Source organism: Harmonia axyridis, chromosome 1, assembly GCF_914767665.1.
Source record: "Harmonia axyridis chromosome 1, icHarAxyr1.1, whole genome shotgun sequence".
Lineage (NCBI taxonomy): Eukaryota > Metazoa > Arthropoda > Insecta > Coleoptera > Coccinellidae > Harmonia > Harmonia axyridis.
This window is the reverse complement of record NC_059501.1, coordinates 45,107,714-45,122,311: the sequence shown is the minus strand read 5'-3', so window position 1 is coordinate 45,122,311 and position 14,598 is coordinate 45,107,714. Positions and strand designations below refer to the sequence as shown.

At 36.3% G+C, this 14,598-nt stretch overlaps 2 protein-coding genes across 2 annotated transcripts in view; one reads left to right on the top strand and one right to left on the bottom strand.

The window, feature by feature from the left end:
• The window catches only part of LOC123677006, a 135,007-nt gene that overhangs the window by 61,189 nt on the left and 59,220 nt on the right, over positions 1-14,598 (bottom strand). Inside the window, exon 4 of the mRNA XM_045613394.1 lies at positions 4,037-4,176. Within this exon, the coding sequence (XP_045469350.1) occupies positions 4,037-4,176 (140 nt within the window). The remainder of the gene's footprint in view (positions 1-4,036; positions 4,177-14,598) is intronic.
• On the top strand, positions 111-1,822 carry LOC123677011. The gene is made up of 2 exons (XM_045613407.1): positions 111-563; positions 735-1,822. The coding sequence occupies exon 2, from the start codon at positions 983-985 to the stop codon at positions 1,481-1,483; it is 501 nt and encodes a 166-aa protein (XP_045469363.1). The 5' UTR covers positions 111-563; positions 735-982; the 3' UTR covers positions 1,484-1,822.

Here is a 14,598-nt window from a genome sequence, read left to right as displayed (position 1 = left end):
TATATATATATATATATATATATATATATTTTTTTTTTTTTCTAATCACCATAATGGGTTAGCTCCGTAGAAAAGAGCCGGGTCGACTCCCGACCAAGGCTCTCCTAGGTTGTTGTCAAAACCATCCTGACAACCCTTGTTGTCCACAATGGTGAAATATCTCTATTTTCTATGGAATACTTGATTGATTTTCGATCTGGCTACGTAGCTGCTATTTGACGTTGCAAATTAGAGAGGCTCAAAGGTCATATTCCTATTCCAAAGTACTTATACCAAATAAGGCCACGTTCCTAATAAGGCCAATGTTGTTTTTTGGTAAAAGTACACACACTAATTATAATTTTATTAACTCAGTCGTAAAGGAATCTGCAACAATAATTCGAAGAATAATTTAAGCTTACACGCTCAACCGCTAGATGCTGTACCCCCTTGTTCATGTTTTGTTCGATGAACGCTATAAAATTAACCTAACAAAAACGATTGTGTAGTGAAACCACGTTTTCATTTCGGCAGCCGGTGCACCCTGTTATTATTGCTTCTCTAACAAGTATAGAATTAACCAGGTATGAGAATTTGGTTCCATTTTGCTTCTTTTTGATGTTGAAGTCATTTATGTGCGAGGGTGCTTGGTTCTCAATAAGGCCACGTGGTAATTTTGTGGGTGGCCTTATTAGGATCAGTGGCCTTATTTGGAGCCCTTACATTTTTTGTTATAGGCTCCGCATTTCTTACAGAAAAATTCTGAGCCAATTATGACAAAACGAGCTCAGTGGACTGAGGATAAAATGCGAAGGGCTTCAGAAGAAGTCCAAAACGGAAACCCGGTGCTTACAGTGTCGAAAAAGTATGGCATTCCTAGGCGTACCCAAGGAACCATATTGCCACGGGCAACCCAAGCAGAAAATTAGGGACTCGACCTCTTTTAAATGTTGACCAGGAAAAAGATTTGTGCAGAAGGATATTCCGATTGGCAAAGGTTGGAATGCCTCTAACTCCTAAAGTTTTAAGAAGAAGTGTCTTCACGTTCATCGAGGAAAATGGTTTGAAGCATCCTTTTTCTCCACAGATAAGGCTGGCAGGAAGGAAATGGATGGCACTGTTCTATAAGCGACATCCTGAAGTTGCACGGAGGAAGTCACAGATGCTAAACCCTGCAAGGGCACGAAAATTAAATAGGCACATCGTACAGGAATACTTCAAGAAACTCGAAGAAGTTTTGACAGATTTGAATCTATTCAACCAGCCACAGCTTATCTACAACATGGACGAAAAATGTTGTCGCCTGACTCTTCACCACCAGCAGCACGTTCTGAGTAGAAAAGGAGCAAAAAGAGTACATCTGATAGCACCAGAGCACGCTGAAAGTGCCAAAGTAGTAGCTTGTGGAAATGCTTTGGGTCAGTGCATTCCGCCTATGATATTGTTCAAAGGCAAACGGCAAAAGCCAGAATGGATTGATTCGATGCCACCTGGCCATCAATAAAAATGACTGCGAAGGGCAGTATGACTGCTGTGACCTTGACCAGTTGGTTGGATCACTTTGCGAAATTCAGATCCCCTGGAAGATGCTTACTGATATTCGACGGTGCGCGTTCACATCTGGACGCTAACATCGTGGATGTGGCTGAAGCTCATGGCATAACGCTTCTCTGCCTTCCATCAAACACTACCCATGAGCTTCAGCCACTTGATAAGAGCGTTTTTCGAGCTTTTGAGCATTATTGGGACGAGGAAGTTCTAAACTACTGGACACGGAAACCCGAAAGGAGAATAACTAGAGCCCGATTTGGCCACATTCTGAGCATTGTATGGCCCAGGGCCATGTCACAGACTAATTTAATGGCTGGATTTCGAGCCACGGGGATATACCCCTATAATCAAGATGCTATCCCCGATATTCCTTATGCACCCAGCAGCCTTACAGAAAGACCCTTGGTCGAAATAACAAGTAATGTTGTTAGCGAACAACACTTTGAATCTGGAAGTGATTCTGAGTCCGATTGGTCAGATTCTGACAATGTGCTGCTCTCAGCCTTGCGGGAAAACCTAGCATCAATTCCACCAGCATTGCCATCTCAGCCAAGATGTCAGCAAACCTCACCTGAACCATCATATTCATACAAGAAACAGATTATACCTGAGCATGCGCAAAATTCTTCACCAGAGAAACATGACATGATGGACACTACCTTCACTGAAATACTCCCTACACCAGAAATGAAGACGTCATCGAAGCCAAGACAGAAGGCAATGAATTTATCTGTACTAATTGTAACTAAAGACCTGTTTGAACGAAAGAAGGAGTGTAAGAAATCGGCAGTGCAGATGCCGATGGAAATTAGAACAATACCAAGAAAACCTAAAGCATGCGCAAAAGGAAAAGCTAAGACTGAGACAGAATCTTAGTACTGTTTTATCTGCAACGCAGATAAAATTTTAGATATGCGGAGATGTGTGGAATGTGCAGTTTATGTCCACGAAGAATGTGTGGGCCTTACAAAGGCCGATAAACAGCTATTTCTGTGTCCTAACTGCTTGCCATAATTTTTGCGACTTTTTTTAAAAGAGTTATTTTTGAAAGTATTCATGTATTTACAAGAATGCATTTTATGTTAACTTATTTTGAAGAATAAATATTTGTTCCCTTCTATTCATACAAAAATTTTAAACTTTAACAGCTGTGGCTTTATTATGAACACCCTGTGCCTATTAAGACCACTGAACACCATACTAGTTTTTCTTTCCTAGAATTGTTTTATATAAGGGTAGGGCTAAGATAAAAAATAACACTTTTACTGAATGATATAGCTGTACGGTAAACCAAGGATCGATTCTCTATTTTGAAAATTGACTGTTAAAAAAATTATTGAACCCTTAAGGTGGCCTTATTTGGTACATGTACCTTACATGATTACTCAAACTAGTAATAACATTGATAAAATCAGAAAATCAAATGAAAAATTTGTTGGTTAGTCTCACTTAGTCCTTTTCGTATTTCACCAAAATTTTTTCCTCAGTGGTATAAAGATCTTTAGGATGCGAAATCATTTTCTTCAGAACTCGTCATAAAAATTCTGACTTTGAAAGTAAATAGAGGAATAGATTTGAATGCGAAATATTAATTTTTTTGCTATATAATTCATAGAATTTTGCTAAACATCATAGTCAAAATCATTAAAAACATCAGTCACATAACTAACTAAAAGTACGTAAAAATGCATTTCAATACCCCTATGGACCACACTGGTCTATGCGAATCATTAGAAAGTAATTGAGAGGTGATAGATGCAGCCAATGAGTGTAACCAAAAAAAAAAAAAAAACATCCCCCAAGTGGAACGGGGAATACTGAGCCAATGAGAAGAATCAAATCGGCACATTCTTGTTTCCAAGACGATTTGCTATATACCGGGGTTTATTTGAGAGTATTGTTAGCAATATTTTCATAAATTCCAAAGGAATTTCTGAAAACTTGGACAACCCTTGTATAATTGAAATATTCTGGCTTCCTACAAGTGACTTTGGATATACTATATGCGCGTAGTTAGAAAAATGTTGCTGAAATATTATGTTACTGAAAGTATTTATTGTATGGTAATGAACTTGAAGTAATGATTGAATTAATTATAATGAATAGCTCTTCATTATGGCATTTTTTTAACCAATTTTTGGGTCGATAATGTCCACCTTGTCTATACCCACGCTTTGATACTGGTTTTGCCTTCGTAAGTTTTACTATTTTCGGACCGGACGGACCAAATTAAATTTGATCACGGATTCGTCATCACCCATCTCACAATATCAAGAAGACGTCAGTTGTTTTTTACAAACTGATTCGTAAATCAATCTACGAATTTGATCAGTTGATTCAGAACTTAACTAGTTGTATTGTGTTTCATGTCCTTATATTAGCAAAAATAATTAAATTTCTCGACTGAAAACAGATATCAATACTTATACAATTTGACCAAATTTATAATTTGACAGATTGGATAAGTTTTCTGCTTTGAATTTTGAATGAAATGAATCAAACTTACCATGTTGCTTGTTATTATTACCACAAAGTATTGGTATATTGTAATAATTTGGTGAAACGGTCAATGAATCAATGGTGCATTTGTAGACGGATTTCGAATTCCAAGTAGGTGGGTTCAACACAAAATGTATGAAGTCCAACCTGAAATATTAATAAATTGTTTAAAAAGATTCCATATACTCATTGAATAATAAGTAAATAATAAGACTTCCTAGGTGTAGTTTAAATACTTTCAAAAGAGTTTTGCACATCATTCTACAAGAAAAACAATGCAAATTTTGCACTATGGATAATTTTTTCACATCACGATTTATTTCCAAATATTACTCTAGCGAATAGGTTACTAATGTGCGAGTTTTCAGGACAAGCCGAATGGAGTGACGCTCTTAAAAGCAAAACCAGAAAATCATTTTGCTTTTTTCTTTTAAAGTTCGAAATTAATAATACACTATTCAATAATTTCAATAAAAACATTGAGAATGTCCAATCTCTGAATTGTAGATTAGATTGTAGATTCTAGACCTCACAATATGATGTTTCCGCCCAACATGCTTCATATATATATTGCTTGTTTTCGATATATCGGTTGATTAAATTCTGTGTATAGCTTTTGATTTTCCAAATAATATTTTTTTTCACAGTTTTCATTTGAAAAATGCCGATTTAAACAAGTAATGTAATGAAGCCAATTGGCCAGCCAATTCGTCAATAGTTCATCGAAAAGTTTCTGCATCGGTAGATTGATTGTGGCAAAAAGATTGCTTTAACACCTCAAACCGATGATTTCAATCATTTAAATTTTTCAACTTGGTCGGTCGAAAAAAATGAGATTGATAACAAATGATTCATTGTTATTATCGTCGACTTTATCCTAACCGTGTAGGAGAGAAAACTACCCTAGCAGTCGGTTTTCTCACTCCCAGCTCAGGGGAACATTCACTGAATACTGGCTATAATATCAGACTGATGGAGCTCGGTAATGTCCGTTCATTTTGATCCGTCAAGCCCTCGTCGAGCTTTGTCAAACTATTGTTATTATTATTTTACAGGATTACGACGGAAGCTACGAATGTAATTAAAAATTATTGACAAGACCAAGGTTATTGGATATTGAGAGATCTTTGTGGAAACCGATCTTAGGGTACGGCCATGGTGAGCCGCTTCTCGCGTCTCGCTTTATCGCGTCTTGCTAGCGGGTAATAAACATACGAAGAAATGATCTGGTATGGACATAGTGCACCTGCTCGCCCGCTTCCGAGTGCTCAGCCAGCTTCTTCTCGCTTTTACCGGAATGAATTACTAATTCTTTTCTCGCTTGCCGGTAAGCCCGCTCGATTGATTTCATAAAGGAATTTGGACGTAGTAGTGAATGAATATCGATAGAATGGACATTAATAAAGAAAATTTGATTTCTAAAGTGTTATATTTTTCTATATTTATATTTTATATTATTATTTGCCCTAGATTTTTTTCTGTTACTTATATTTTTGTATATTTTTATTTTATATTTTTATTTGCCAATGATTTTTTTATGATCCTTTTATTTTTCTGTATTGTTATTTTATAAAATTTTTTTTACTTATTCAATATAATTTTTTTAAGAGAAAATTTGATGTTTCAATCACAAGAAATTCATCTACATCTTTCAGTCGGTGGAAATTATATGAGTCGATATATGGCAAATGAAATAAACAAATATACTCAGGGTACTGAACCAATGAACAAAAATATGAAGAGAATTACCATACCTCAGAGTTACCATAAGACGTTCTTCCGGCGGAATTCTTTGTTGATGAAAGTTGCACCACTGTTTTTTTAAACGATTTTCTATTAGATTCAAAATATACTTAAATGTCAATTCTTGCATGCGGAAATATCCGAAAAATTTTTCTGGATGGGCCGTCAGCTGTGAAAACAAGGTATGATATTCACCAACTTTTTGGCGATATCTATTTATTTCATGAACGTCAGTAGACCTTCCATGTTTTAGTTTCAAAGAAACATTATCACTAGCTATTAAGATAGCCAAAAGATCCTCACGGCATAAATTCATGATGAAAAATGAATTATGCTGCAGCGGCAAACACAACGAGACGTTTTGACGAGCGGTGCACTATGACCACCACCTGCTACAATCTAGCAGGTTCACCAGTCGCCGAGCGCTAGTCTAATCAGCCGCGATAAAGCGAGACGCGAGAAGCGGCTCACCATGGCCGTACCCATAGAGTGTAGGACTCGCTCTGCTCGCCGAAGGGGCTCCGCCCCTTGGACCCTGTCACTATGCCGGTAGATCCTTCACTGGGTACCCGTCTAGAAAATAAAAGATTTTTTTCGGAAACCTTGTATCGTTAGCTGATTTTTCCTAGAACATACCGTTTCGTCCTTGCTCACATGAAAATAATTGATGAAAATAACTTTCCATGACGACAAATAAAGGGCGGTCCTAGCCTTAAATTTTGAGGAGGTTTGCCGTTATGGGCTTTGAGTATTTCTATGGGACCAAATCCCAGATTATACCGATATCAAGCCTTACCTCTCAAAGATATTTATATTTAGATATTCATATGAATATTTATATAAGGCGTACAACTTTGCGTCCGCCGTTTTGCAATAGATGGCTGTAACGGTAAGTGGTATTAGAAATCAATATATCGTAGATGTGATACAATAAGTTTAGGTATTTGTGAACATAACGCCATTGACATGTTAGTCGATTTGTGTCTGCAGCATAAAGTTATTCACGATTGACCATGTTAGCTTACAAGCCCAATTCTCGTCATTTGCGGGAGGTTTCAATTTTCTACTAAAATATGAAGAAATCCGCGGCTGAGGTTCATCAAATGCTTTCAAATACTTATAGTTAGAACGATATTGGTGGAAGAACGTACCAACGATATTGTTTATGTCTAGGTTTGGTTATTTTCTGGTACATCTGTAAAATGGCTTGTTCCGTTTGATTAAATGAATAAATTAATAGGAGAGTGGTTTCAACGCTTCAAGAATGGTGATAGATGTCGAAGACCAGCATCGTGGTGGAAGAGAGAAGTTTTTTGAAGATGCAGAATTGGAGGCAATAATTGATCAAGACTCATGTCAAACACATCAATAATTGTAGGATCAATAGGGGTGACACTGAAAGCCATTTAAAAACGCCTGAAAGTCATAGGAATGACTCAGAAACAAGAAAATTGGGTGCGGTACGAGTTGAAGCCGCGAGGTGTTTGAACGGCGTTCATTTACTTGTGAACAGCTGCTTGCAAGACAAAGACGGAAGGGGTTCCTGCATCGGATTGGGACTGGAGACGAAAAATGGGTTCATTACGATAATCCCAAGCGCATAAAATCATGAGGATATCCCGACCATGCTTCCACATCGACGGCCAAACCGAATATTCACGGTTCTAAGGTCATGCTCAGTATTTGGTGGGACCAGCTCGGCGTAGTGTATTATGACTGAAAGAATCACAGGCGATCGTAATCGAACGCAATTAATGCGTTTGCACCGAGCATTGAAAGACAAACGACCGCAATACAACGAGAGAGAAGATGAAATGATTTTACTGCATGACAATGCTCGACCCCATGTTGCGAAAGTAGTCAAGATATACTTGGAAACGTTAAAATGGAAATTCCTACCCCACAACCCTACCCGACGTATTCTCCAGACGTTGCTCCCACGGACTATCACTTGTTTCAATCAATAGCACACGGCCTGGTTGACCAACACTTCCGATCTTATGAAGAAGTAAAAACTTGGATCGAATCGTGGATCGCTTCAAAAGATGACCAGTTTTTTCAATTCGTACTCTGTCCGAAAGATGGGAGAAAGTAGTGACCAGCGATGAGAATACTTTGAATTATAAATGTATAACCAGTTTTTTACAATAAAGCCTCGAATTTCGCAAAAAAAGTTGTACCCTTATGTATTTGTTGTGTTATAATATCATTATTTACTTATCAGGGTTTTAACCATTCAGGTAGAAATTAAAAAAATAATTAAATAGTAAATCGATTGTTTAATATAAGAAAAAAGAAAATTGGCAACTACAACACAAAATCTAATTTGGTCTTTAAAACTTTGAACCCTTTGAAAACTTTGTAATCACAGCGTCCTCGTCAACATCAATGTCCCTATGAATGTTCAGGAGGATAAAATACTCCATAAAAATGGAAGTTTATTTAATAGTTGTAATACACAATTATTAGCACATTATCCTCCGAATTTCAACTTTGGAAGAAAATTTGTCATTTTATGTCTTGCCGATGAAAATATTGAAGTCAATTCAAAATGAATAATAGAGATATTTTGAGAGCTATCATTTTATTGGATAATTACTTGTTTGCCCTGAAATGAAGTTACAATTGAATCAATGATAGAAATAAACTGATCAACAATTGCTAGGGATCCCTTATGAACTTCTCTTCATTTGTATTTTTTTCAAGTTATCTCATGAATATCTGTACATTATATGTTCTCTAAGGAAAAAGTAAGATGTTTTGAGTTGATTATATCAAAGTCTTCCTCACTTCATCGGCTCTTGTTCACAAAATCGATTATTATCTGTAGGCTGTTACAGGTGGAGTGAAAAGCAATGTGGTATTTGTTATTAAATCTGTTTTTTTCTCTCGTTCAAACACATGAGGTGACAATAATTGAAGAAATGAGAACAATATCCGCTTATCAGTCATGCCGAGAAGACGTTAGGCTCCTGTGCAACTGGACCAAATCATACGGTGGATACAGGAAGGTTTGTCCCAGCGAGAAGTGTCCTGGCGGTTGAATGTTTCGCAAAGTGTCGTAAGTCGGGCTTGGAATAGGTTCATCCAAAACGACTCAGTAGCTTATGTTCATGGGGGAGGTCGGCAGCGCAGTACAACAGCTGCCCAAGATCGTCTTTTAATCCTCAATGCTAGGAGAAATCCCACGTACCCGGCGTCGCGGCTCAATAGATCACTAAGAGTTGCAACAGGAGTTCTAATTTCGAACCAGACTGTAAGACGACGACTACATGTTCGTGGTTTGAGAGCACGTAGGAGGGTACAACATCCCCGTTTGAATAGGGAACACCGGGTTCATCGACGGCAATGGGCTGAGGAGCACCGCAATTGGACACTTGAAGATTGGAGCCGATGTTCATTTACGGATGAGTCTGGATTTCGTTTGGTCAACTCCGATGGACGTATTCTTGCTTGGATGGAAAGAGGTCGAAGGTATGCATATATGCATGCATGCATATATGCATATATGGATTCAATAATCATATCGTGATATCTCTGGCTGGTCATGGTGGTGTTCTGCAGAACAACCAACTCTGTGCGTTGGTTCAAACAAATGCCTCCCCATACACATATAGAACAACAGCTTTTGGCGGAGGTTCTATATGTGTATGCAGAACACCACCATGACCAACCAGAAATATCACGATATGATTATTGAACCCATAATTGTTCCGTTTGCGGCTGCCGTGGGCGAGAATTTCATTTTAATTGACGATAATGCCGTCCACACCGTAGTCGTCTGGTTAATGAAGCGCTAGAAACTCATGCTATTGATAGGATGGACTGGCCAGCTCGCTCTCCAGACATGAATTGCATCGAACATGTCTGGTCTGAGATGTCTAGACAATTGTCAACCTTAGAACAACCGATCAATAACCTGGAGGACCTTTCTAACGCTTCACGGGATATTTGGACGAATTTGCCCCAAAATTTTATGAATCGTTTGATCGAAAGTATGCCTCATAGAGTAGAATGCTTGGGATGAGCTCGTGGGGGACCAACTAGGTACTAGCTTAACCGAAACTTCAGCCTTCTTGTGGTTTCATCATAAAATTTTCATGTTATTCAAACACAGAATTTTGAGTTTTCCTAATAAAGTATTTTTTTTCTCTCCAACTTTCCATTTTTCATTCTTTTCTCAAGTGAACCATATTATCAACTGAAAATACTCTGATATCTGACTTAATTTATAATCTTGGAGCGAATATTTCAGAAATAAATTTAGAACCTGTTAGGTTTTCATGTTATTCAAACACAGAATTTTGAGTTTTCCTAATAAAGTATTTTTTTCTCTCCAACTTTCCATTTTTTCATTCTTTTCTCAAGTGAACCATATTATCAACTGAAAATACTCTGATATCTGACTAAATTTATAATCTTGGAGCGAATATTTCAGAAATAAATTTAGAACCTAACAGGTGGACGAATAAGCTAACACACTGGCGACCAAGACAGACAAAACGCAGTGTAGGAAGACCGCAACGGAGATGGTTAGACGACATTAAGGCTCGAGCTGGGAATGGATGGCATCGGGTGGCACAGAACAGATCGGAGTGGAGTCATTTGAAGGAGGCCTACGTCCAGGAGTGGATGAAGAATGGCTGAGGAAGAAGAAGAAGAAGAAATTCAGAACAAGTAAGTGATCCCTATCAATTGCTGAACAGTGTACTTCAAACCTATTATTTTCAGTTTTGATAATTATTGAATTCACATAATTATTCGATAAGATCTATGAAAAGACCTACAGTAAAATTTTTGTTTTAGGAATATTCAGTATAGCTATAATAAACTGCAAAGAGGCAGAATGAATAGATCTACATATCAAAAACCCATGGCTTATGTTGCCTCACAAGCAATCGTAATATCATATCTAGGTGTAATATCTTTGAGAAATCAGGTTATAAGAAGTCCCTCATTTCCAAGGTTCATCAATATTTTTTTCAGTTGAGCAACAAATTATTCTTCTATTCCATAATTTATTAAGAAATACAATATATGATCAACAATTATATAGGGTGTATATATTTAGAATACAAGGAAGGACACCTTTTGAAATCTAAAAATTTGGTTAATAGTAGGTTATTTTTCATAATTTATAAAATAATACAATATATAATTCGCAATTATATAGGTTGAATAGATTCAGAATACCAAATAGTGATTTCTAGGGAGAGCCCCCTATTGAACGCCGGTAAGGTTAGCTCCCGGCCGGCCAGATCCACGGGAACCATTCATTCCACCACGGTCAAACACACTTTCGTCATTTTCGATTTAATTTTTAGATGCGTGAACGTAATAAAATAAGGTTCATCTTATAGAGAAATGAAAGATCTAGGGAGTAGTAATTTTTCGTTTACATAGGTTACATTTAGGGATCCATTTCAGGATGGAATTGAAGAATTTCATGCCGGCCGAAGAGATTTTCGTGATTTTTATATTTTCCGAATGAGCGACCAAGAATGAATTTGAGTTCATATCATAGAGTAATAAGAAGGCTATAAATAATAAGTTTATAGTACACATTGGTTACCCATTAGAGCCCAATTCCACGTTTTTCGAATGAGCGGCCAAAGATGATATTTAGTCCATCTTACGGATAATTGAAAAAGCCATAAATATTGAAATTTTTGTTCACATTGGTTAACCCTAAAGGCCCAGCTCCACGACCTGAACTGTATGATATCATGCCGGAAGGATAGTTTCTCGTGATTTTCATGTTTTTCGAATGAGCAGCCAAAGATGAAATTTAGTCCATGTTATGAAGGATTGAAAAAGCCATAAATATGGTTTTTTTCGTTCACATTGGGTACCTCTAAAGCCCCAGCTCCACGATCTGAATAGTATGATATCGTGCCGGCCGGATAGTTTTTCGTGATTTTCATGTTTTTCGAAGGACCGCTCCACGACCGGAATGATATCATACAATTCAGGTCGTGGAGCTGGGCCCTTAGAGGTACCCAATGTAAACGAAAATTTCAATATTTTCAGCTCTTTCAATCCTTCATAACATGGATTAAATTTCATCTTTGGCCGCTTATTCGAAAATCAAGAAAATCCCGAAAAACTATCCGGCCGGCACGATATCATACAATTCGGGTCGTGGAGCTAGGCACGAATGGGTAACCAATGTGTTCTATAAATTTATTATTTACAGCCTTCTCATTGCTCTATGATATGAACTCAAATTCATTCTTGGCCGCTCATTCGGAAAATATAAAAATCACAAAAATCTCTTCGGCCGGCATGAAATTCTTCAATTCCATCCTGAAATTGATCACTAAATGTAGCCTATGTAAACGAAAAATGACTACTGGCTAGATCTTTCATTTCTCTATACTACTCTACTCTATATATTTCTCATTACGTTCTCGCATCTAGAAATTGAATCAAAATATCGAAAATGAGGAAAGTGTGTTTGACCGTGTTGGAATGAATGGTTTCCGTGGAGCTGGCCGGCCATGAGCTAACCTTACCGGCGTCCCTATTGAATAGAAGGTACTCTTCATAATTTATAAACGAATACACTATACAATTAATAATTGCAACAATTCGAAAGACCAATTGGACATTCCTGAAGAACTAAGGCGTTTTTAGAATCTGAAAATTGTATCAATGTATTTTGCATACTCTTCTGTTGCATATTTCTTGTAGGTATATGGACAAAAATAATTTTTGTGGGTTCTGGTGAACGATCGAAGGGATACAGAATACAGGTAACAATGCCATTAATACCAGTCGAGATGTAGTTATCATAGAAAATGATATAGAAGAAGCTAGTGATGAAATGAATGATGGTAATGACTATATATCAGATGTCCAAATACCAGTACTAATCAGGAATTGAGAAGATCGAAATGAGGATCAAAGACAAAGAAAGTTCAAGATCACATAACGTACATATATGTTTCAGAAAATTGAGAAGATAGGAGATACATTGAAGATCTAGTTACTGTTGACGAAGCCTTATCTAGATGGGACGGAGAACAATGGAAGGTAACGATGGAGGAAGAATATGATTCGTTCATCAGGAATAATGCCTGGGAAATTGCAGAACTTTCTGAAATGTATTGGACTATAACTGGGTGTTTAAGAAAAAGCTTAATAGTGATGGTTCGCTACGTTATAGAGCAAGCTTGTAGCTCTGGGTTTTACTCAGAAGTAAATTGAACAGGGCAATTTATGTCTTATATAATAAATTAAATTTTGACAGATAGTAGTTACAAAAGATCAACAATTGAGCATTGTATTTACATAAAATCAAAAAATAACTTGCTAACTGTTGTTGCATTGTACGTGGATGACTTTTTTGTTTTAACTGATGTTAATTCTGAAGGAATATAATATCTGATAGAAAATTCAAGTGATAATTTTATCATAAAGAATTAAGGGAAAGCTAAAAATGTTTAGGGATGAATATCACTAGAAATTATGAGAAAGGTAGTATAGTAATTGTTTATATTCTTCAAATATGTATTGCAATAATTGAACATGTCTGATTGTAAACATATGAAAACTCCTTCGAAAACAAAATTTAAATTTGATTCAACAAAAGAGAGTTGAAATGATGAACCATATAAGAAATCAATAGGTTCATTAAGGTCTGAGCAATATTAACCAGTCCTGATATAGCATACTCTGTTAATCTCTTGAGTCAATTTAATAATTATCTCATTATTAAACACTGGAAAAGTGCAAAACTCATTTCAAGATGCAAGTAAAAAAAGATCATTGTTCAATTTTCACTTCAGTCAGGACTGTTCAGTATTTGGAAAGACTGCCTCGGTACTAAAATTGTATCAGCCAATACTATTGACCCATGTTAGTGGGTTCGATAACTACACTGATATATTATTGTCAAATGTTAACTTTGGATTTGAATCAATTAATAATTTAATTTTCACCAAAATTAAAAGCAATGAATAAATCAGTAGAATAGGATTTTCGAACTGGCCATAGAGCACCTATTCCTATAACGATTAAAAGATTGGAAACTTTAGTGAAAAAATAGGTATATACTGTTATGGATCGTATATGTAAGCTGCTCTTACTTTTTTGGTGATTTGATTTAAATTTTAATTGATTCGATCCAATAACTGAAAATTAGATACTATATTTCTAATTTTTTTCATATCGACTCTTACTCAGGTGGGTTCAATTTAAATTCAATTTCATTTAAAATTTTAATTAATATTCGAAAAAATTTAACCATCCAAAATTCCTATTTAATAACTAAATTCTAATTAATCTAATATAATATTTACTTATCTAAAACTTCATCGATTTCATCCTTGTTCTCTGATATCGTCCTCTATGCTCCTAACCTCAAATTGTAACCTTAATCTTCATAAGTTTGTTTGGGTTTGGAATTATTTTCCATAAATAATACTGCTTCACACTCTTGCTTGAAACCAGGGAACTTTCTTCTTGAAATTGATTAATCGTTTTTTAACTTCCTTACATAATGGTTATTTTTCAGGTACGTATTTGGATTATTTATGTTTTCTTTCAGCTTACGTAAATAACTTTGTTTATAACTTTCCAATTGTTTCAGGTATATTTTCTTGATTCAAGTGATGTGCTCTTTGCAATGGTTTTCACTGAATGAATGGCTGCCGTTCGGCTGGTCTATTTTTAGTTTTTCTAATTTTTCTTGAAATCAGCATTGCCTTGGATGTCAAAAAATTTTCCAAATATTGTAATAATCGGGAATTTGAGATTCTCGATTATTGGGTCTGGACGTCGCCAACGTGCGGTAGGTAGACCAGACCCTTGTTAGGTCAGGCA

Coding starts and splice junctions, on each gene's coding strand:
- LOC123677011 (XM_045613407.1), top strand. CDS start 983: ATGCCTCTAACTCCTAAAGTTTTAAGAAGAAGTGTCTTCACGTTCATC.